This window comes from Hirundo rustica, chromosome 1, assembly GCF_015227805.2.
Source record: "Hirundo rustica isolate bHirRus1 chromosome 1, bHirRus1.pri.v3, whole genome shotgun sequence".
Taxonomy (NCBI): domain Eukaryota; kingdom Metazoa; phylum Chordata; class Aves; order Passeriformes; family Hirundinidae; genus Hirundo; species Hirundo rustica.
The window spans coordinates 7,679,724-7,698,644 of NC_053450.1; the positions used below are offsets into that span (position 1 = coordinate 7,679,724).

The 18,921-nt window shown below is 41.7% G+C and overlaps 1 protein-coding gene across 3 annotated transcripts in view; it reads left to right on the top strand.

Moving 5' to 3' along the window:
• Positions 1-2,373: 2,373 nt before the first annotated feature.
• Positions 2,374-18,921, top strand: part of DNAAF11 (dynein axonemal assembly factor 11) — a 46,923-nt gene continuing 30,375 nt past the window's right edge. Inside the window, exons 1-7 of one of the 3 annotated variants that reach the window (XM_040086178.1) lie at positions 2,374-2,415; positions 5,934-6,101; positions 8,193-8,270; positions 10,647-10,819; positions 11,643-11,842; positions 14,445-14,636; positions 17,353-17,430. In XM_040086178.1, coding sequence (XP_039942112.1) covers positions 2,406-2,415; positions 5,934-6,101; positions 8,193-8,270; positions 10,647-10,819; positions 11,643-11,842; positions 14,445-14,636; positions 17,353-17,430 — 899 coding nt within the window. In that variant the 5' untranslated portion in view covers positions 2,374-2,405. The remainder of the gene's footprint in view (positions 2,416-5,933; positions 6,102-8,192; positions 8,271-10,646; positions 10,820-11,642; positions 11,843-14,444; positions 14,637-17,352; positions 17,431-18,921) is intronic. The other 2 variants (XM_040086188.1, XM_040086196.1) reach the window with 2 other exon arrangements.

Consider the following 18,921-nt stretch of genomic DNA (forward strand, 5'->3'; position numbering starts at 1 on the left):
CCACTTCGATCTGATGCCAGCTGTGATCAGGAATTGGAACGGGCTGCTCAGGGAGTGGTGGAGTCACCACCCCTAGAAAACTTTGAAAGAGGTGCAGACCTGGCACTGGGGGACATGGTTTAGTGGTGACTTGGCAGTGTCGGATTAACGGGTGGACTCGATGATCTTACAGATCTTTTCCAACCTAAACTGCCCTATGATTCTAAAATTGTACAAGACTCTGAATCACTGGAACAGGCTGCTTTCACAAACAACGGAAAACAAGCTTTCGGCCCAAAGATGTGTGAGGCAAACTAGCTGACGGATATGCAGGAGGAGGACAGAAATGTCAGGCAAAGGACGAGACGTGGGATCTGTGCCCGAGGAGAGGACATTTCATGTCAGCGTGCCGAGGGAACGCAGAGCCGGCGCGGTGCGGCTCCTGCCAGGTCACAGCGCCGCCCTTAGCGCCGCCCTCAGCACCGCCCTCAGCGCCGCCCTCAGCACCGCCCCAGCACCGCCCTCAGCACCGCCCTCAGCACCGCCCTCAGCGCCGCCCTCAGCACCGCCCTCAGCGCCGCCCTCAGCACCGCCCTCAGCACCGCCCCCAGCACCGCCCTCAGCACCGCGCCCAGCACCGCCCCCAGCACCGCCCTCAGCACCGCCCCAGCACCGCCCTCAGCACCGCCCTCAGCACCGCCCTCAGCACCGCCCTCAGCACCGCCCCCAGCACCGCCCTCAGCACCGCCCCAGCACCGCCCTCAGCACCGCCCTCAGCACCGCCCTCAGCACCGCCCTCAGCACCGCCCCCAGCACCGCCCTCAGCACCGCCCCAGCACCGCCCTCAGCACCGCCCTCAGCGCCGCCCTCAGCACCGCCCTCAGCACCGCCCTCAGCACCGCCCCCAGCACCGTCCTCAGCACCGCCCTCAGCGCCGCCCTCAGCACCGCCCCCAGCACCGCCCTCAGCACCGCCCTCAGCACCGCCCTCAGCGCCGCCCCCAGCACCGCCCTCAGCACCGCCCTCAGCGCTGCCCTCAGCACCGCCCTCAGCACCGCCCCCAGCACAGCCCTCAGCACCGCCCCAGCACCGCCCTCACCACCGCCCCCAGCACCGCCCCCAGCACAGCCCTCAGCACCGCCCCAGCACCGCCCTCAGCACCGCCCTCAGCACCGCCCCCAGCACCGCCCTCAGCACCGCCCCCAGCGCCGCCCTCAGCACCGCCCCGGAACCGCCCTCAGCACCGCCCCCGGCACCGCCCTCAGCACCGCCCCCAGCGCCGCCCTCAGCACCGCCCCCGGAACCGCCCTCAGCACCGCCCTCAGCACCGCCCTCAGCACCGCACCCGGCACCGCCCCCAGCACCGCCTCCGACACCGCCCCCGGCACCGCCCCCGGCACCGCCCCCAGCAGCGCCCCCAGCACCGCCCTCAGCACCGCCCTCAGCGCCGCCCTCAGCACCGCCCTCAGCGCCGCCCTCAGCACCGCCCCCGGAACCGCCCTCAGCACCGCCCTCAGCACCGCCCCCGGCACCGCCCTCAGCACCGCCCTCAGCACCGCCCTCAGCACCGCCCCCAGCACCGCCCTCAGCACCGCCCTCAGCACCGCCCTCAGCACCGCCCCCAGCACCGCCCCCGGCACCGCCCTCAGCACCGCCCTCAGCACCGCCCCCGGCACCGCCCCCCGCACCGCCCTCAGCGCCGCCCCCAGCAGCGCCCCCAGCACCGCCCCCGGAACCGCCCTCAACACCGCCCTCAGCGCCGCCCTCAGCACCGCCCCCAGCACCGCCCCCGGAACCGCCCTCAACACCGCCCTCAGCGCCGCCCTCAGCACCGCCCCCGGCACCGCCCTCAGCACCGCCCTCAGCACCGCCCCCGGAACCGCCCTCAGCGCCGCCCTCAGCGCCGCCCTCAGCACCGCCCCCGGCACCGCCCTCAGCACCGCCCCCAGCACCGCCCTCAGCACCGCCCCCAGCAGCGCCCCCAGCACCGCCCCCGGAACCGCCCTCAACACCGCCCTCAGCACCGCCCTCAGCACCGCCCCCGGCACCGCCCTCAGCACCGCCCTCAGCACCGCCCTCAGCACCGCCCCCGGCACCGCCCTCAGCACCGCCCTCAGCACCGCCCCGGAACCGCCCTCAGCACCGCCCTCAGCACCGCCCCCGGCACCGCCCCAGCACCGCCCTCAGCACCGCCCTCAGCACCGCCCCCGGCACCGCCCCAGCAGCGCCCTCAGCACCGCCCTCAGCACCGCCCCCAGCACCGCCCTCAGCACCGCCCTCAGCGCCGCCCTCAGCACCGCCCCCAGCAGCGCCCCCGGAACCGCCCTCAGCACCGCCCCCAGCACCGCCCTCAGCGCCGCCCTCAGCGGGGCCGTTGCCGTGGCAGCGCGGCGCGTCCGGGAGCGGCGGCGGCGCCTGAGGGGGCCATGGTCCGCAGTGAGTGTCGGACAGCGCCGCTTCCCTCCCCTCCCCGGCCCCTGCCCTCCTCTCCGGGACTGGCCCCGCGCCCTGCACGCCTCCTTCGTGTCCGCAGAAGGGCAACAGAGCTGGGGAAGGGGCTGCAGCACAAGTCTGATGAGGAGCGGCTGAGGGAGCTGGGGATGTTCAGCCTGGAGGCTCAAGGGAGACCTTATCCCACTCTACAGCTCCCTGAAAGGAGGCTGTAGCTAGAGGGAGGGCGGTCGCCCACTTCTCTCATGTGACAAGTGACGGGACAAGAGGAGATGGCCTCAAGTTGTGCCAGGAGAGGTTTAGCTTAGATGTTGAGAAAAATTTGTTCATGGAAAGGGTTGTCAAGCGCTGGAACAGGCTGAGCAGGGAACTGGTGGAGCCAATGCATCTGGAGTTATTTAAAACTCACGTAGATGTGACATGTAGGGACATGGTTTCATGGTGGATGTGGCAGTGCTGGTTTGTACTGGATGATCTTAAAGGTGTTTTCCAAGCTAAACAATTCTCTGATTCATGTTCCCTCTCGCCGCAGCTGTCTCCCTGCCCCACCATCCCCACACTCCCCGGGCAGCCCCTTGCTCTCCTGCCTCCCGTGGATGACTGTCAGATTTTCCTCATCCTTGGCAATAACCCCCCATTTATTCTCATCACGTAAAACACAGGGGTTCCTTGCCTCTCAAAACAGCCCCTGAGAGGGCCAGCAGTGACTGGGGTGGCCCAGGCGGGGACCCCTCCTTGTGTGGGGCAGCCCCTGCATGGGGGTGCTAATGTCTGAGCCCAGGTCTGTTAAATGTGGAAAAACTCCAAAAGAGGTGAAATACTCTGTACTGTTATTTATGGATCGGTCATCTTTTACAGGTACAGCAGTATGGCCCAAAAGACTGAGTGCTCACACCTTTTACTCATGAAAAAGGAGTTCCCTTCCTCTGTGATTTTTCATGTAATCTGTTTTGATTGTATATTATCACTAGACTGCCAGTCCCGTGCTGGGCTAAAACAGTGCTTTGGACAGGAACTTCTTCTCCCTGCAGGAAGCTGGCAGATGTCCTCTTTGAGCAGGCACTGTCTGAAGGAGAATGACTTTATCTCCTGAACAGCGCAGCATGAATTTGAGTCTTAAAGTAACAGTATCATACTTCACTTTTCTGAAAAGCAGCTTCCCCTGCTGTCTCTTGATACACCTGCAGCTGTCCATCTGCTTATTCTTTCAATTTCTTTAATGTTATCCTTTATTTCTATTTCCTTTTTTGATTAAAACATGTAATTTTCAGAAGCTCAGGCACTAGAACTTCAAGATCTGTTCTCTCCACTTGATTGATGCCATCTTTCATTTCCTCCTGTGTTCACTGGAACCTGGGAGTAGCTGTGATCTCTCAGGTCACTGCTCCATTCTCCCATTACTGCACAAAACACCAGAAAATCTGGTTAATGAACTTTTTAGTGAGTTCAGTGTGTTTGTCAATGTTCTGGAGATGCTGTTATTTACAGTTTTATTTAATATTTGTTTTCTCTTGTAAGCTTGTTTTCCTCCTTCCTCCTAAATGAACTAGATCTTCCACAAAATGTCCAATATTCAGGCAGTTCCCTACAACAGGATCTCAAATTAGGTTTCTAAAGCTTCACGGTTGCTTCTATTGTGACTGATTGTCTCTGGTTTGCAAATCATCTGTTACTGAAAGTGGACATTTTTGCAAAATTGCTGCAAAAATAATTTCAATTTTCATCAGCAAATGGAAATTGGGCTGTAATTAAGCTGCCAGAAATAGTTTGTATGACTTCTTTTTGTATAAAAGGGTATAGAGCATAAAATTGCCACTAGTGTGTATGTATGCAGATTGGGGAGTATTGTTTTCCTGCTCAAAATTACCTGGTGATAGTGGCACTGAAAGATCTGCTGCCAAAGACAGTAGTAAGCAGACTTTTTTTTATTTTCCTTTTAATTTCCAAGTAGATTTGCCAAGTAACTTATTAGAAATTTCAATGCTTTTTCATATTTATTGTGAAGACTAAAGTATTTAGTCATGATCATTGACTTTTTTTTCTTTTTCTCCGTTACTTTAATCGAGTTCAAGTGGAAGGGAAGATGATTGTTCAGATGCAGAAACCTGCTCCACATGGTTAAAAGAGACAAAGACCCCTTTCCCAATATGATTTATGTGCAGTCAAATTCCCCCTTCAATCAATGTCTGTCTCTCCACATTTAATTCTGTAAATTAATTCTGTCAGTTGAAACTCTGTTGACGAGAGGGGAGATTTAAGCCTGATCATCTATAAATAATATAATACAAACACAACCCCTTTCATCCCTTTCCCAAAGACTGCGTATAGAGGAGCTGTACGGACACAAGCGAGTTTGGGCTGTATTGGTACATGGTTTACTGCTCCATATGAATGTGTGCAGCCATTCCAGGACCACTAATAAAACTGGATAATTTCAGTTTGTCTCTCCCTGAGTCAAAGAAGTGAAAGAGTACTTTTAATTAATGCATGGTAGGAATGCTTTGTTTTCACAGATCTTTGTATATTTTTTTCTTTTTACTTATTTTTCTTCAGATTCTTTTTGAAAGGCTTTTTTGTCTTTTTTTTTGCAGCATTAAAAATCATGAAAATACCTATGCTAACTTGATATAACCCTGTTTTTCCTCAGTACTTCACTGTACTCCAGTCCTTGTCAAGGAGAGGAAAATGCTGGCACTTTTTGGTGCAGTATGCTGGAAACAAAGTTCTAGTATGTAGCTCAGGGGTGAGCACTGGTTCTTATAGAATTTCTTTACCTTCATTATACAGAGCCTTTTCACTGTTTGAAAGACAGCCTGGCATTAAATATTACAACATGATAACTGATACCAGGTCTCTGGTGTTTTTCAGCCATTGAAACTCCTTTGCTGGCTCTGATGAGCTGGTAGTGCCTAAGAAATCCAGGTATACATTTCATTCTAACATAAACATTTATAAGCATGACTTAGTTATGGCATAAAAAATATCTGCCCACTTTCAGCATCTATCCTGCTTATTTCTATGCATGGTGTGTTGGTGGAAGAATATGATGACACACTGTAGTTTGCTTCCCCCCACCCCCTGCTGCTGTCTGTGATGTGAACATCTGGCATCTGGAAATAAAACAGCATAAAACACTCCACTACTTGTCTACATGAATCAATCTGCAACCCAAGCTATGCTGAAAATAGTGGCTGCTGGATTAATTTCTACAAGGGTTTTATCACATTCTTATGGAAGACTCAGCAGTTTGCATATGGATCTTTCCAAATGTTACAGGTGACGTGATTGTGTTTCGCAAAAGATGTTTACTGTAGCAGAATGGGTCAAAGCTACTTGTGGCTTGATATCTTGATAGCTTTTCTGGCAGATTTTGTTTTTGTTGTCATTCCTACTGGGCTGTTTGATATGGTGGAACAAAATATTTTAATGATTTTATAATTTGCTCATAAGTCAGATGGCAGAAAATTATTAAAGGGAAATATGACATCTAATGTTTGTTTCAGTAACTGAAGATCTTGTTAGAAGACGGGCAGAACATAACAACTGTGAAATTTTTTCACTGGAAGAAATCTCTTTACATCAGCAGGAAATAGAAAAGCTAGAGCATCTTGACAAATGGTGCCGAGATTTAAAAATTCTCTATCTTCAGAATAATCTAATTCCAAAAATTGGTAAGTCTTTTCTCAATACATTTCTTTTAAAATGTCTTCACATGCATAATTTTGAAATCAGAAAAGAAAGAAAGAAAGAAAGAAAGAAAGAAAGAAAGAAAGAAAGAAAGAAAGAAAGAAAGAAAGAAAGAAAGAAAGAAAGAAAGAAAGAAAGAAAGAAAGAAAGAAAGAAAGAAAGAAAAAGAAGTATTCTCATATAAAGGGAATGTGCTCCTAACAAGGGTTCCTTTCCTGAAATTTGCAAGGAAAATTTTAAATTGAAAAAGATACTACTGAGATACAAGTCACTAGAATATGAGTATGAAACACCATTTATGGATTAAATTTCAGAAATCAGGATATAGTTTAAATATCCCATCTTGTGGCAAACAGAGAGGCAAAGAGTTTACCATGTACCATGGACTCTGATATCACAGGATTATCTCTTTCAGGCCCTTTTTTAAATTTCACTTTCATGCAAATCTTTTTTTGTTAACATTGAAATAATTTATATTCTGATAAAATACTTGCTTATGTGCATGAACCAAACTTTCTGCAACAATGCCTTAATGGTCTTCCTGCACCACAGGAGAAGATATCATTTCATATGGTCTGGTTTTGTTCCATGCTGGAAGATGTGACATCAAGCCTTGGGCTGGAAAAGCTTAGATTCTACATGTATTGTCTAGATGAGCAACCAAGACCTGGAAGTGTTCAGAAATTGTATTAGTATATCTCTTTAAAGTTCCTTAAGAGGAAGAAAAAAAAATACCAAGGTTTTAGGAGGAAATTCTGTGCTCAGAACTTGTAGGGAAATCCTTAAAGTTTTCTCAAGGGACTCATCAGGAAACTGTCTCTGCTGATAACAAATGCCTTTCCTAAAGTGGAGAAATCTTCTCCCAGAGAGAACAAGTTTTTTTCTGCTTTGTGCTTTTTTGCCCCATCAAAAGAGGGACTAAAATAAGTAGGTTTTCTCTCTGTTAATGTGTCCTTAATAAGGCACAAGATTTCATCCTGTGGTTTTTCTGTCAACACTCAGGCCTCCTTCAGGTTAGCACAGGATATTATATTCAGATTGTTGCTTTTTGAGCGCAACATTTTTTCAGCAATTTCATTTTTGAGACAAGCAATTTTTATGTTACCATAATCTAACTGTAGGAGTTGAAAAAGTATGCAGCTTGGTAATTCATTTATTCTTGTATAATGTGACAGCTTTCAGAGGTAATGCCTTAATAACAAATTAAAAAAAAAAGAGCAAAAAACAACTCCAAAACAAAAAAACAGCCAAAGAAAGCACCACTAACCCTTCCCCAGACCCTAGTGCTGACCAAAAACATTGTCAACAGGGGCTGTGTTACAAGGTATTGCAGGGGAGAAGTTATTCTTCCCAGTGGATCTCAACATATCCTTGCAGAGGACACTGCAGTTCCAAGCATGATTTTGAATATCCCAGAGACATGGTTTATATTGGCTCTTTTGGACTGTGTCTTTTCTCTGCTTAAAGCAGATCTTTATGCAGCTCTGGAGATCAGCCCTGCCTTGTGAGCAGGCTGGGGCTTGTCAGACATCCGCTGTGTGCGGGTGGCACCACTGACTTCAACACACCTCTCACGTCATCATGTGCACAGGCACTGCTCTTACAGAAATATTGCAAAAAACATCCAAACTAAGCTGCACAAGTTCTTGCTGGAAAATTAATGTCATCATTTGTTTGTGAATTATGTAGAAAGTACCACTCCAAGTTCTTAGTAAATTGTTGTAGGATTCATATCACTAGATTTGTAGATATCTCGCCTTTCCCAAGATGGAATGTCTCATTATGCTTTTTCAGCCATTCCTCTTCAATTAGATACGTGTTTTATGGATTTGTGATTTAAAAAAAGTTTATAACTGTCCTTATTTATTTTTGCTTTTTTTATTTAGTGTTTTCGGAATTTTGTTTTGTCTTTTTATTAACATTAAAATATTAATGTCCAGTAATGCAGTACATATTCTGATTTGTCCTTCCTATTTTTCTGCTTCATTGTTGCTTTGAAGTAAAGTAAGTAAGTGAAACTATAATGTCCTTTCCAGTGCTGAAAATTGAAATAATCCATCTATGTTTTATTCCAGAAAATGTGGGCAAACTAAAGAAGCTGGAATATTTAAATGTAGCTTTGAACAACATTGAAAGAATTGAAAATCTGGAAGGTCAGATTTTGAAAAAAGCTGTTTTGCCTTTTTATATTAGAACACTTGAGTTGTGACTGTGTAAAAAAGAGGGTGGAAGCCATTAAGAATGCTCGCTTGTAGGGGTATTTTGTAGATACTTAGAGGATCCTTGGATGCAGGGATTCAACGAATGCTTCTTTGTAGCAAGTGCTTCCTACTGCTGAATTTTTCTCATTGAACTTTCCCACACATCTCCGGGTCACGTTTCATCTTTAGGAATCAAATGTCACAGACAAGAAGGTTCTGTGCTCAGCGCAGGCTGCATTGAGGGTCTGGGTTATTTCAAAAGAGATTTTCAGAGGATTTTTTTTTTTCTCATTCATTGTTTGAAACCCTGTCTGTTTTATCTGTGCAAATTTTCATGTGCAAAATATGGCATTTTCCAAGATTAAAATCTAAGACTTGGAGCAACCCATAAACACGTTCCATATTACTTTAATAATTTATGACTTGATTGTTTTCCGTTTCTCACTTCTGATTAGGCCAGTTGTTGAACCTTTAACATATCCACCTAGACAAAGGAACAGTTAAAAAAAAAAAAAAAAAAAAAAAAAAAACCAGCCAAAATCCAGACAAACTGATTGGTTAGTTATTTGTGTGTGTGTGTTTTGGTTTTGTTTTGTTTTTCATTTGTTTGTTTTGTTGGGCTGTCGGTTGGTTTACTTAGTGTTTTTAAGTCTGCAAGCTGGTTCACGAGGATGGCTAAAATAAGAAACAAGCAAATAGTTTAAATGCAAATTTGAAAAAGTTGAAGAAGTAGGTAGTGTATATTTGGGAGTTTGTTGAGAAAGTTGCATTTGTTTTCATGCCACTAAATTTTAAATTCATCTGTCAGGCTGCATTATTCATTACTGTGATATGTCATTTACTTAATAGTTACAACCTTTGGGATTGGCCCTTGCATAAATTTGAGTTATTTAAATCCCCTAATAAATTGTTCAACACTGTTTACTTTCTTACAGCTCAGCTGTGCATAAAACTTAGCAAATAGACCAGGAAAGGAAGGTGATTATGGTGATGTGAATCAAAGTTGAGCTTGCTCTCAGCTAAACTTTTTATTCTTAAGAGTCCAGGTTGTGATTCATGGATACATTATGATAAAAGGAGAGGCTGATAAATTAAAAAATCAGATTTTCCAGTGCATTTTGTTACCTAATTTAGAGTTTCTGTTTGTAATAAATTGCTTTAGTACAAAGACTTTCTCACCAATTTGTATTTGCAGTGTTTGCAATTTAACCAATGATAAAGTATTTACAATGACAACTGAGTCCACAGAGTGGGAAACATAACTTGAAGTGGCTCTCTCTCCCTCGGAGCCCGTGCTCTGTTTTTGCCTCGGCTAGCTTGAGAGAGAAACCATGCCAAAAGGAATTTTCCCTTCATGGCCTTAAAGAGGCCTTCCCTTCAGCCCCCAGAGAGGCTGCAAACCTTTTCTTTAGAGAGAGCAGGCATCCATCAATGGCAAAAGGAAAGAGTCTGCCCTTGGTCCTGGGGGAATCACAGTTTTATTCTGGGGTCCTGCCCCCACAGAGTCCAGAACTCAGCCTAGTTCCTGTCCCCATCCTGGTCCCAAGAGCCAGAGAGATTTTTCCCATCTGGTCTCCTTTCTTTTACTCAGGGGGAAGGGCTAGAGGCAGGGACAAGCCACTACCCAATCAGGGATAAGGTGGGAGTGGAACAGAGTTGGGTTACATTTCAGTGTGGGAGGATGGGTGGGGAGAAGGAGCAGGGACAAACCGTGTGATACACTTTCCAGGGGAACAGGGTGGTACAGAAGCAACCATTACAAAACCCAATATAAAAATGAAATGCAATACGAAACCAATTATTGCACAAGAACAGTAACTTGCAGTGAGTTTTTGGGAAATCTTATCTTTGTACTTGAATAATATTATCAGAGATTAACCTTGCCCAGAACTGAAACTTGTAGTTGATCCTGCTGTCCTTAAGCAATTGGATTGCATTTTAGCCATATGATTGAGATTTAGCTGAGAAGGGGTATCAAGGCAATCAGACTGTTAAAAATGAAATCCAGCTTATTTGAAGATTAAATATTTAATAGCTAATCTATAAATGTCCACAAAGTTTAGATACTTATAACACCAATGATGTTATGGTATTTTGTATTTTATTGAGTTTATTTTATTCCTGTAAATATTGTAAGCTCATAAATTTTAGCTGTGAGTCAATCTTTCACTCAGAAAAAGTCTTGGAAAAGATGTGTTCTGATAGAATGAAACCAGCTTACAGAACACAAATGAGGACAGTTTTATATCCAAGTGTGTACATGTATGTGTATGTATATCATACACATTTATGTTATGGACAAATTGACTAAGGGTTTCTTTCAAACAGGCTGTGAAGAGTTGAAGAAACTTGACCTGACAGCAAATTTCATTGGTGAACTCTCCAGTATTGAATCCCTAAAATGCAATATTCATCTGAAGGAATTATTTCTAGTGGGTAACCCATGTACTGAATTTCAAGGTTATAGACAATTTGTTGTGGCAACTCTTCATCAATTAAAAGTAAGATTTTAAAACTTAATTTTAAATCCAAGTAAAACATAAGTCCTGTCAACTGAACATATGATCCTAAACAAAATAAACACTTGTACTTAGACTTTTTCTTAATGTTCACAGGAAATTAAATTCTATTCCAAAGAATAAATTACTACAATAAATAATATGATAATAATTGGTTCTATTCTGATAGAACCACAATTATTCATTAACTTTTCCATGATCTTTATTGGAGATTCTTAAACAAAGGGAGTGTTTGTTTGTTTGTTATAAATGCATTGTGCAGATCTGGTGCTTTTTTCCTCATGGATCTTATATATTGTATTTTTCAAATTAATAGCATGATTGCAGAAATTTAGTGGGTTGTTGGTACCATTCCAACAATATGTACTAAACCTGCAGTGTAAGACAGTAAAAAAATACAAGTTGGTGTAAAATTGTACTTCATTGCATTGGCTGTAAATAGATACTTTGAGATTGTGGTTTTGTGCTATGTCTGAACTGATATAACAATTTCCTGTCAATGAAACCGTCTCAGGCCTGAAATATGTTCTCACAATTTTCCTCAAAAAAGCACAGGTACTGCTTAACTTATTTAGAGTAGATTCAATTTACTCAGTTGGCAATAAACTTACGCATTAAAAAAAAAAAAAAATCTTTGTAATAAATTATGACTTACATACTGCTATTGATATGTGAAAGATGCATTTCTAATTGTAAACAGAACTTAAATTATCAAAATTAAACTTCAATCTAATAGATTTATTGATTTGGATATGTTTATAATTTCTCACATATTTACATTGATTTTTTTTTCCCCTTTGGGAAGTATTTGGATAGTAAAGAAATAGAACGTTCAGAGAGGATTAAAGCACTTCAAAACTATCCAGAAGTGAAATGGAAAATCAGAGAACAAGAACGAGCTTACCTTCTCAAAAGGGCCAGAGAAAAAGAAGAGGCTCAAAGAAGGATGCAAGAAAGAAAGGATGAGAAACAGAAACGGATGGACTCTAAGCTTGGATTTGACAGGTAAGAGTAATCAACAACAGTTTGTGACTAAACATTGTTCTTCTCTTTCTTTATTCACAAGTTCGGCTTTTTTCATTAAAGAGTTTTTATAATTCCCCTTAAATATTTTTGTTCATCTTTATTGTTGATTCAAGCAGAGTTATTTCTCTTCATGCATGTTATCTCTAGTGAAAAATATAATTAGATACAAACATAGTTTATTATTGACCTGCAGACACAGTTCAATAGAATTTTTTCTCCCAAAACTCCAAGCTAAGTTGTCTGGGTGCCAAAATAGTGTAATTAATGGTTTCTTTCAGGAGAACAGCTGGAAATTGTTATTTAAGGTAAAGCAGGGGTTCCAGAGAAAGCAGCTGTTCACCTATAATTGCTTTTGCCTTAGCATTGTAACAGATATATATATAACATTATAACAGTCTTTAGATTGAAATGGAATATTGCAGGCCTTTGGTGTTGATTTTCCTACTTCTTCCAGTTCGTGTCATTGATATTACCTAGACAGCAGCAGGATTTTTGTCTGGGATCATCTTCTACTGTGCTTGCCACCCATCTATTTTTAATCCAATAAAAACAGTTTCATGAAGCTGACTGCAGAACTTTGTCCTAAAAGATCACACCTGGATTGTTGTAATGGTTTTAATTTATTAAAACTGGGTGGAAACACCAATTAATGTAGGGGGTTTAGTATTAATTTTCTTTTTGTGGGAGGGAGAGATTAGAAGGAAAAAAACAAAGCAAAATAAGCTTAAAAATGAACAAAAATAGTTTTATTAACATACACTAAAAGAATGGAAGAAAAAAAAAGTTGAGAAAAAAAACCCTTAAACATAATGACACTTTAAAACATGCTTCTCTCTTACAAACTATTAACTGTCTTATTGAACAACATAGACACAACTTGGGATTTTCAGTCAGTTTCACTATTTAGACATAATCACTCATTACTTTAGGAGAAAAGTCTTTCTAAGATCTTCTATGAAGACCTTTGCCACAAGACAAAATAGTCCAATGCTCTCAATGTCACACATCTGCTGCTGCCAGGAGTTTTCGCAGACTGCGATGTTCTATCAGCAAAGCTTCTCAGTGTATCCGGGGTACTATTTACGAATACTTCTTCTAGTCTAAAATCATCTTTGTCACAAAGGTTGAGACCTCCCTTTAACCCAGGAGCCGGGGTTTCAAAGTTCCCAAATAAATGTCAATTACATCAGTCCTTAATTTTGATTAGAATAGCATTCTACCCAAATAATACTGAGATGCTGCAAAGAACAGTTAATTTCTCCATAATTCACCTTAGAAAAGTCCAGTTAAAGATGTCCACTTCTTCAATCCTATTCCAATATTATTAGTTCTTTCACTTCTAATCTAACTGACTTCATGTAGTGTCTATTTCTATGTACTTTCTGGTTTTCTTTCTTCTTTCTCTCAAGGAAGAAATGCGCTTTAAAAGTTCTGTATTGCTAGAAAAGGGTTAAATCTGTTCAGGCTTGCAAAAACCACGCAAGGCTGCAGGAGCTGAAGAAAATACAAGGCTGTGCTGACGGAAGAAACTGGTAGATGTCCTTTTTTCCACCCCTCGGTCTCATCCAGGGTGGCTTAGCTTAGAGTTGTTATGAAGCTGCAGGCTTTCTTTCTCTGCTGCCAGTGGTGATTAAGCTGGGCCATGTTTTGGCCCTTTCTGCCGCGGTGTGAGCACATGGCCCCGCAATGCCAAGCTGCAGCCGCCCCTCTCCCCTGCCGGCAGCTGGGGAAAGGGGCAAAGCCGGCCCAGGCTCTCTCTGTGCGGGCAGCGGCCCTCAGACACCTGGCCAGGCCCGGCCCGGCCCCTCAAAAGGGCAGCAGGGCCCAACCCGGGGCCGCCCACCACCCACAATGTTACCTCAGGGCTGATTTCCAAAGCAAGAGAGCGACTGATGTCTAGCAGTTAGTTTTAAATATCCCCTCCAAAGTTGCATCAACATTTCCTATTGGTTAACTTAGCTGCCAATATCCTGGCTAGCTTTTTGATAGGTGCTTGTTCTCCTCCCCAAACCACTCCACGGTTAGGCCAGGGAAAAATATCTCACATTTTTCTATAACTAGAAAACAAAATTGTGCCAACCCATGATAATTGTAAATTTAGTTTTCTCTTTCTATTGACAGAGATTTACAGAAGCTTAAAGCTAAGGAGAAAATATTATTCAGGTGTTAAGATTGCATTTGAGGAGATACTCATTGCTACCTTGTAAATGTCTAATCTGTTGCTGCCTGAAATTCTTGAACAGCACATAGACTGAAGGTATTCTCTCACCTGAAAGTTGTAAGGATATCTGAAAATCCTTTTTTCTGAAATAAAATCTGTTGAACTATCTATCAGGGTTTTCAGAGGATTAGGTATAGCCATACTATCACTTCATAGGCAGGTAAATGAAAAACGTTATGTCAAAGTATACTTTGTTGATTGACAAAAGAAGCAGAATGGAGAATGTTCTCCAGCTATAGATACCATGCTTGGTAGGAATTGTACAGTTATTATTAGTTTGAAAAATATTTTTGTAGTAATTTATTAGCAAGTTACTCTTCCTTCATTTCATTGGGATAATATTTCAGTGATCTTGTATAGCCCAGACTCCCCACAGGAAAAATCCAATCATGCAGAAGGAGATGGAGAGCAGGAAAGATGCAGAACAGTTGAAAATGATGATGAAGACAGAAAATTTTGGGAGGAGCCTACACCGTATACTCCAGAATCTCGATTAGAAACTCACAGATACATTGAAGAAAAGCGGAGAGCTAAAGACAGTATATGTATAAGGTACATTTTTGTTTTAATATCTTTGATGAATTGAAGAATGAGAAATTTTCAAAAGTACAGACAGCAGGTAGTTGCCTGACATTAAATATTTCTGAGAACTGACAGCTTAAATCCCTGTTGCTTATTAAAACAGACTTATACAGTCTAAACTAAATATTCAGATCATTAATTTTGTTTTCTTTCATTTTCTAAACTTCATTTAGGTATGCCTTATTTTATTTTTCCTCTGAATTTTTAAACAGAATTTGTTTTTTCAACTTCATTTTATGGAGTTTAGAAGTTTCACTTTTCTGTCAGCTAACTGTTTTGTGTAGTTCAACATTTAACATTCTGCTAAAAACTTTTATCTGTAGTTCAGGTTGCATTATGTAAATGCCATACAGGCCATACTACAAGTTTTTTGCACAAGTTGCATTTCAAGCACTTTTTCCACGTAACTGAGAAATTCTTGCTCATACTTTAGCAAAGATATTTGTCACAAGAAATAAGATTCTTTCTTTTATCTGCACTGTTTGGCACGGTGAATCTGAAGAAGTCTGGTCCCTGAAAAGCCTTTAAGACTTTAAAAATTTGTCACTGGTTTTACTGAACATGCAAAATATATGGAGATAGTAGCAAAAAACCCCAGTATTTTATTGCTGCTGGCTTATAAGTTCCACAGACATTGTAAACAATGTCTTTCTGGTGTTTTGTTTGTTTGTTTGTTTGTTTGGGGTTTTTGTTGTTGTTGTTGTTGTTGTTGTTATTGTTGTTGTTTTTCCCTCTTTTACTTGTATGAAATAATTTGTGGCGGACTTTTTTTAGCTGTTCTTTTCAAGTGCTTGCTTCTTAAAGTTTTTGTCAAGGCTACATATTGAAAAAGTCAGTCCTAGGGAACTCTCCAAGAAATCTGGAAATGTGCATAACTTGTTGCTATTATTAGTTCAAGTTCTAGCACTTTCCTGGAAGAACTACTGTGAAACTCAGATACTAACAACTTTTGCTATGTTTGGAAATGCCTTGCTCTAGTCAAAAGCAAATGTGTTCCAAATGCTTCCCTTTAAAGATTCAATGACAGTCCAAATAGTGTTATAATGAAGACAGAATAGTTAATTTCTGGATTTACCTAAATTTCCAAGGCATTTAAAGGGTTTAAAAATCCTTTCCTGGCTCATTTTGATTTGGTATTGAGAAAGTTTCATGGCATCTTCTTAAAACGGTTCACATGTATAGACAATTTCATCTGGGAACAGATTATTAAAAGCTAACAGGTGGTAGAATGTAATTTGCCAAGTGTTTCTGAGAACATCTTTAGGACAGAGTGGTGGTTCATTCACTTTGCATTTAGGTGGCACGTCTAGGAATTTAGGTGTGGAGACTGGCAGCCCACAAATCCCACAGGAAAGCTGATTTATATTACAGAATAGTGTTTAACACTTGGATAATTGTCTTTCTTAAACAGAAATTGGTTTTATGTAGTCATTCCAGTAAGTCTACTTAAGTGTTTTTATTTCTTCCTCAAATCCATTGTATTTATAGACCAAATCTATTTTTATGGGGTTTTTTCCCCAAGGTGTTCTAAATCTATAATATTTTATATATATAATTAGTGACTTACCTTTAACATTCTCCTAATCTTGAACTTAAAGTAAGAAATAGTTTCAGTAACAGAAAAGAAGTGATGCATTGTTGTTGGGATTTTTTTGAGAAATATTTTCCCTTTTAATATGCTGGCTGGAGTGCCTGTACCCACTATATTGACCAGCTTGAAGAATGGGTAAATACAATGTGACAATTACGGTGCTGTATTTTTAAAGAAAACTCCATATTTTTACTTAGGTGCAAACAGACTTTGCTTTTTCATGTTACTAAGATTCCTTGTTTTTCCTTCCCTTGCTCATCATCTAAACATTTACACAGGAAAATACCAGTATTACAAGTCATAATGATCATACTGTGATCTACTTTGTTTGGGTGGATAAATTTGTTGTAGCCGGTTTATTGTACTAATGAAAGTCAAATATAGTTCAATTGCTAATAGCTGGAAATAGACAGTGAATATTAAAGTAATATATCAGTACATCATCAGGAATATGTATTGCAATTTATGAACAAAGAACACCACAAAAATGTAATATATGCATCAAGAAATAATCTATATGTCTGCCATTCGGTCCTACTGCATCCTATTTGATGCTGCTTGTAAATAAAGTTCTTCTTGCTATATCAAAATAGTGATTGAGAGACAGATGCTGTTTGGAGGTAGGCCAAGCACTTCTTCAGTGAGGGTAATCAAGTGAGCATGAATAAAAATTCTTAAGAATTGCTTGCCCACACATCAAACCAGTTATCAGTGGCAACACCTCATGATGAATTTGACCATTCCTAACTAGAAAAATGTCTCATTTCATATATTTACACCATCCATTGTTTTCTTGGGGTATACCAGATAATTTGATATGTTTCTGTTTGATAATGGACATGGTGACATGCAGAAGTTGCTGTGCATGTAAGACGTGACATTATAAATTATTTGCTCATCTTTAGATGACATTCTTTATGTGCAGTTGGACCCGTGATTCTATCTATTTTGTTCCTGAACTAAATTGTAGCCTTAACATCAAATACCAGATAATTCTTAACTCTTGCCATCCTCTTCTTTATTTTTGCTATTAAACATAATATTGCAACTTTTTAATGATTAATCATAAACAAATTTTCTTTCTGTTTTTTTAAGAGAATCAAAAAAGAGAGAGAAGACTGATTGGACATTGGTTACTGCAGAAGGAAAAGTTCTGAATGTGAATGTGCCTAAGTATGTAAGGTTGAGAGTGTAAACAGTCTAATCTCTCTGTAGTTGATTTGGACATCTATTTCAATATATATGACAATCCAAAAATAAGAGGGCTGAGAAATTCTTGCTGCAGTATTATATTCCTTGTGGGAAAACTGCATTCTAAATTTATATTCTGATTCTGGAAAAAGAATCAGTTTTCATTGAGTTAAGTGTTGAAGATTGTTTAATTTAACATCGTTGTCTTTAAAGATTGAAGAACTTGTTTTTCTGTAAAAGATATTTTAGTCTTTTCCCTTCTATAATAAGGCTCTTTCTTGGAGCATCTTGCTCATAGTGTAAAAGTTTAACTGCTGAAGATGTGTATGAGAAGCCACTTTAAATGTGGAAGAATACATCCCAGTAATATTTCTGGACAAAATCATTCTGTCCTCAGATGACAGGTGTAAAACTGGCAGAATTGGGAAGAATGATCAGCTTCTGTGGCAAGAAGCCCTGTGACTCTGGGTGAGGTCTCCAACAACAGATGATGGGGATACAGAGAAGTGTCCAGTGTTTTACCATTGACAAAGGCACTTCTGGGTTTTCAGGTGTTTTGGACTAAGTTTCCAGGGATATCAGCCATTGATTTTACTTGAACCAAACCTTCGTTTTCTAAGGGAAAGCAGGAGACCGAGTGCAAACATTATTTCCTTAAAAAGAGCTCCCCATAGGGCCTCCTGCAGGAAACTGGGGTGAGAAAGAAGCCACTTACCTCTCTGCTGTCTTCTGAAGAAGTTTTTTTTCCTTTTAAGACTGATTTAGGTGCAAAACCAAGTCTATGAACATGCTTATCATTAGCATGAAGACTGCTTTCTAAATCTTGGAAATGTTGAAATCCTTCCAAATTCAAGGAATTACATGTAGTGCACAATTTTCAGTAGAACAGCGAGAATTAAAGGTAGTGGAAGGGTTTAGTATCAGGTTTAGTGTTGTGTAGAGCCATGTTTAGTCTGTCTCTACCAGGAGATACTTTCCATGGTATTGATGTACTTTTTTCAGTAAAAATGTGTTGACTAAAAAAAAAAAAAAGGTATCATTTTCTAATCCAAAAAAGACAAGCCTAAAATAATTTAAATCTTGTGTTAATAGAAGTTGAATGTCCCTCTAAAAAGCAGAGACATTTAGATGAATTTTTAGCTATCTTTTTAGAAGAAACAGAGTTTACTGTTAGTAGCATCCCTGTTTGTGTCACCCGAGTTTTCTGAATTTAGTCTGTGGATGCGCCCACATTAAGCCAGACCAATGAGCATTTTTTTCATGGCTTCAACAAGAATGTCACAGCTGTTCAGTGCAATCTGGCAGTGTATTGGAGAGGCATAAAGAAAGAGATACAAGTAAGCAGATGGTGTTCTGCAAAGTTTTTGCTTCAACATGGAAGTCTCATGTCCATAAAAATGTCCAATTTTGATGTTCTTTTGGAAAGTTAGCAAGAGAAATGGCTGCTTGCTGCTGAGGACAGACTATTTCTCT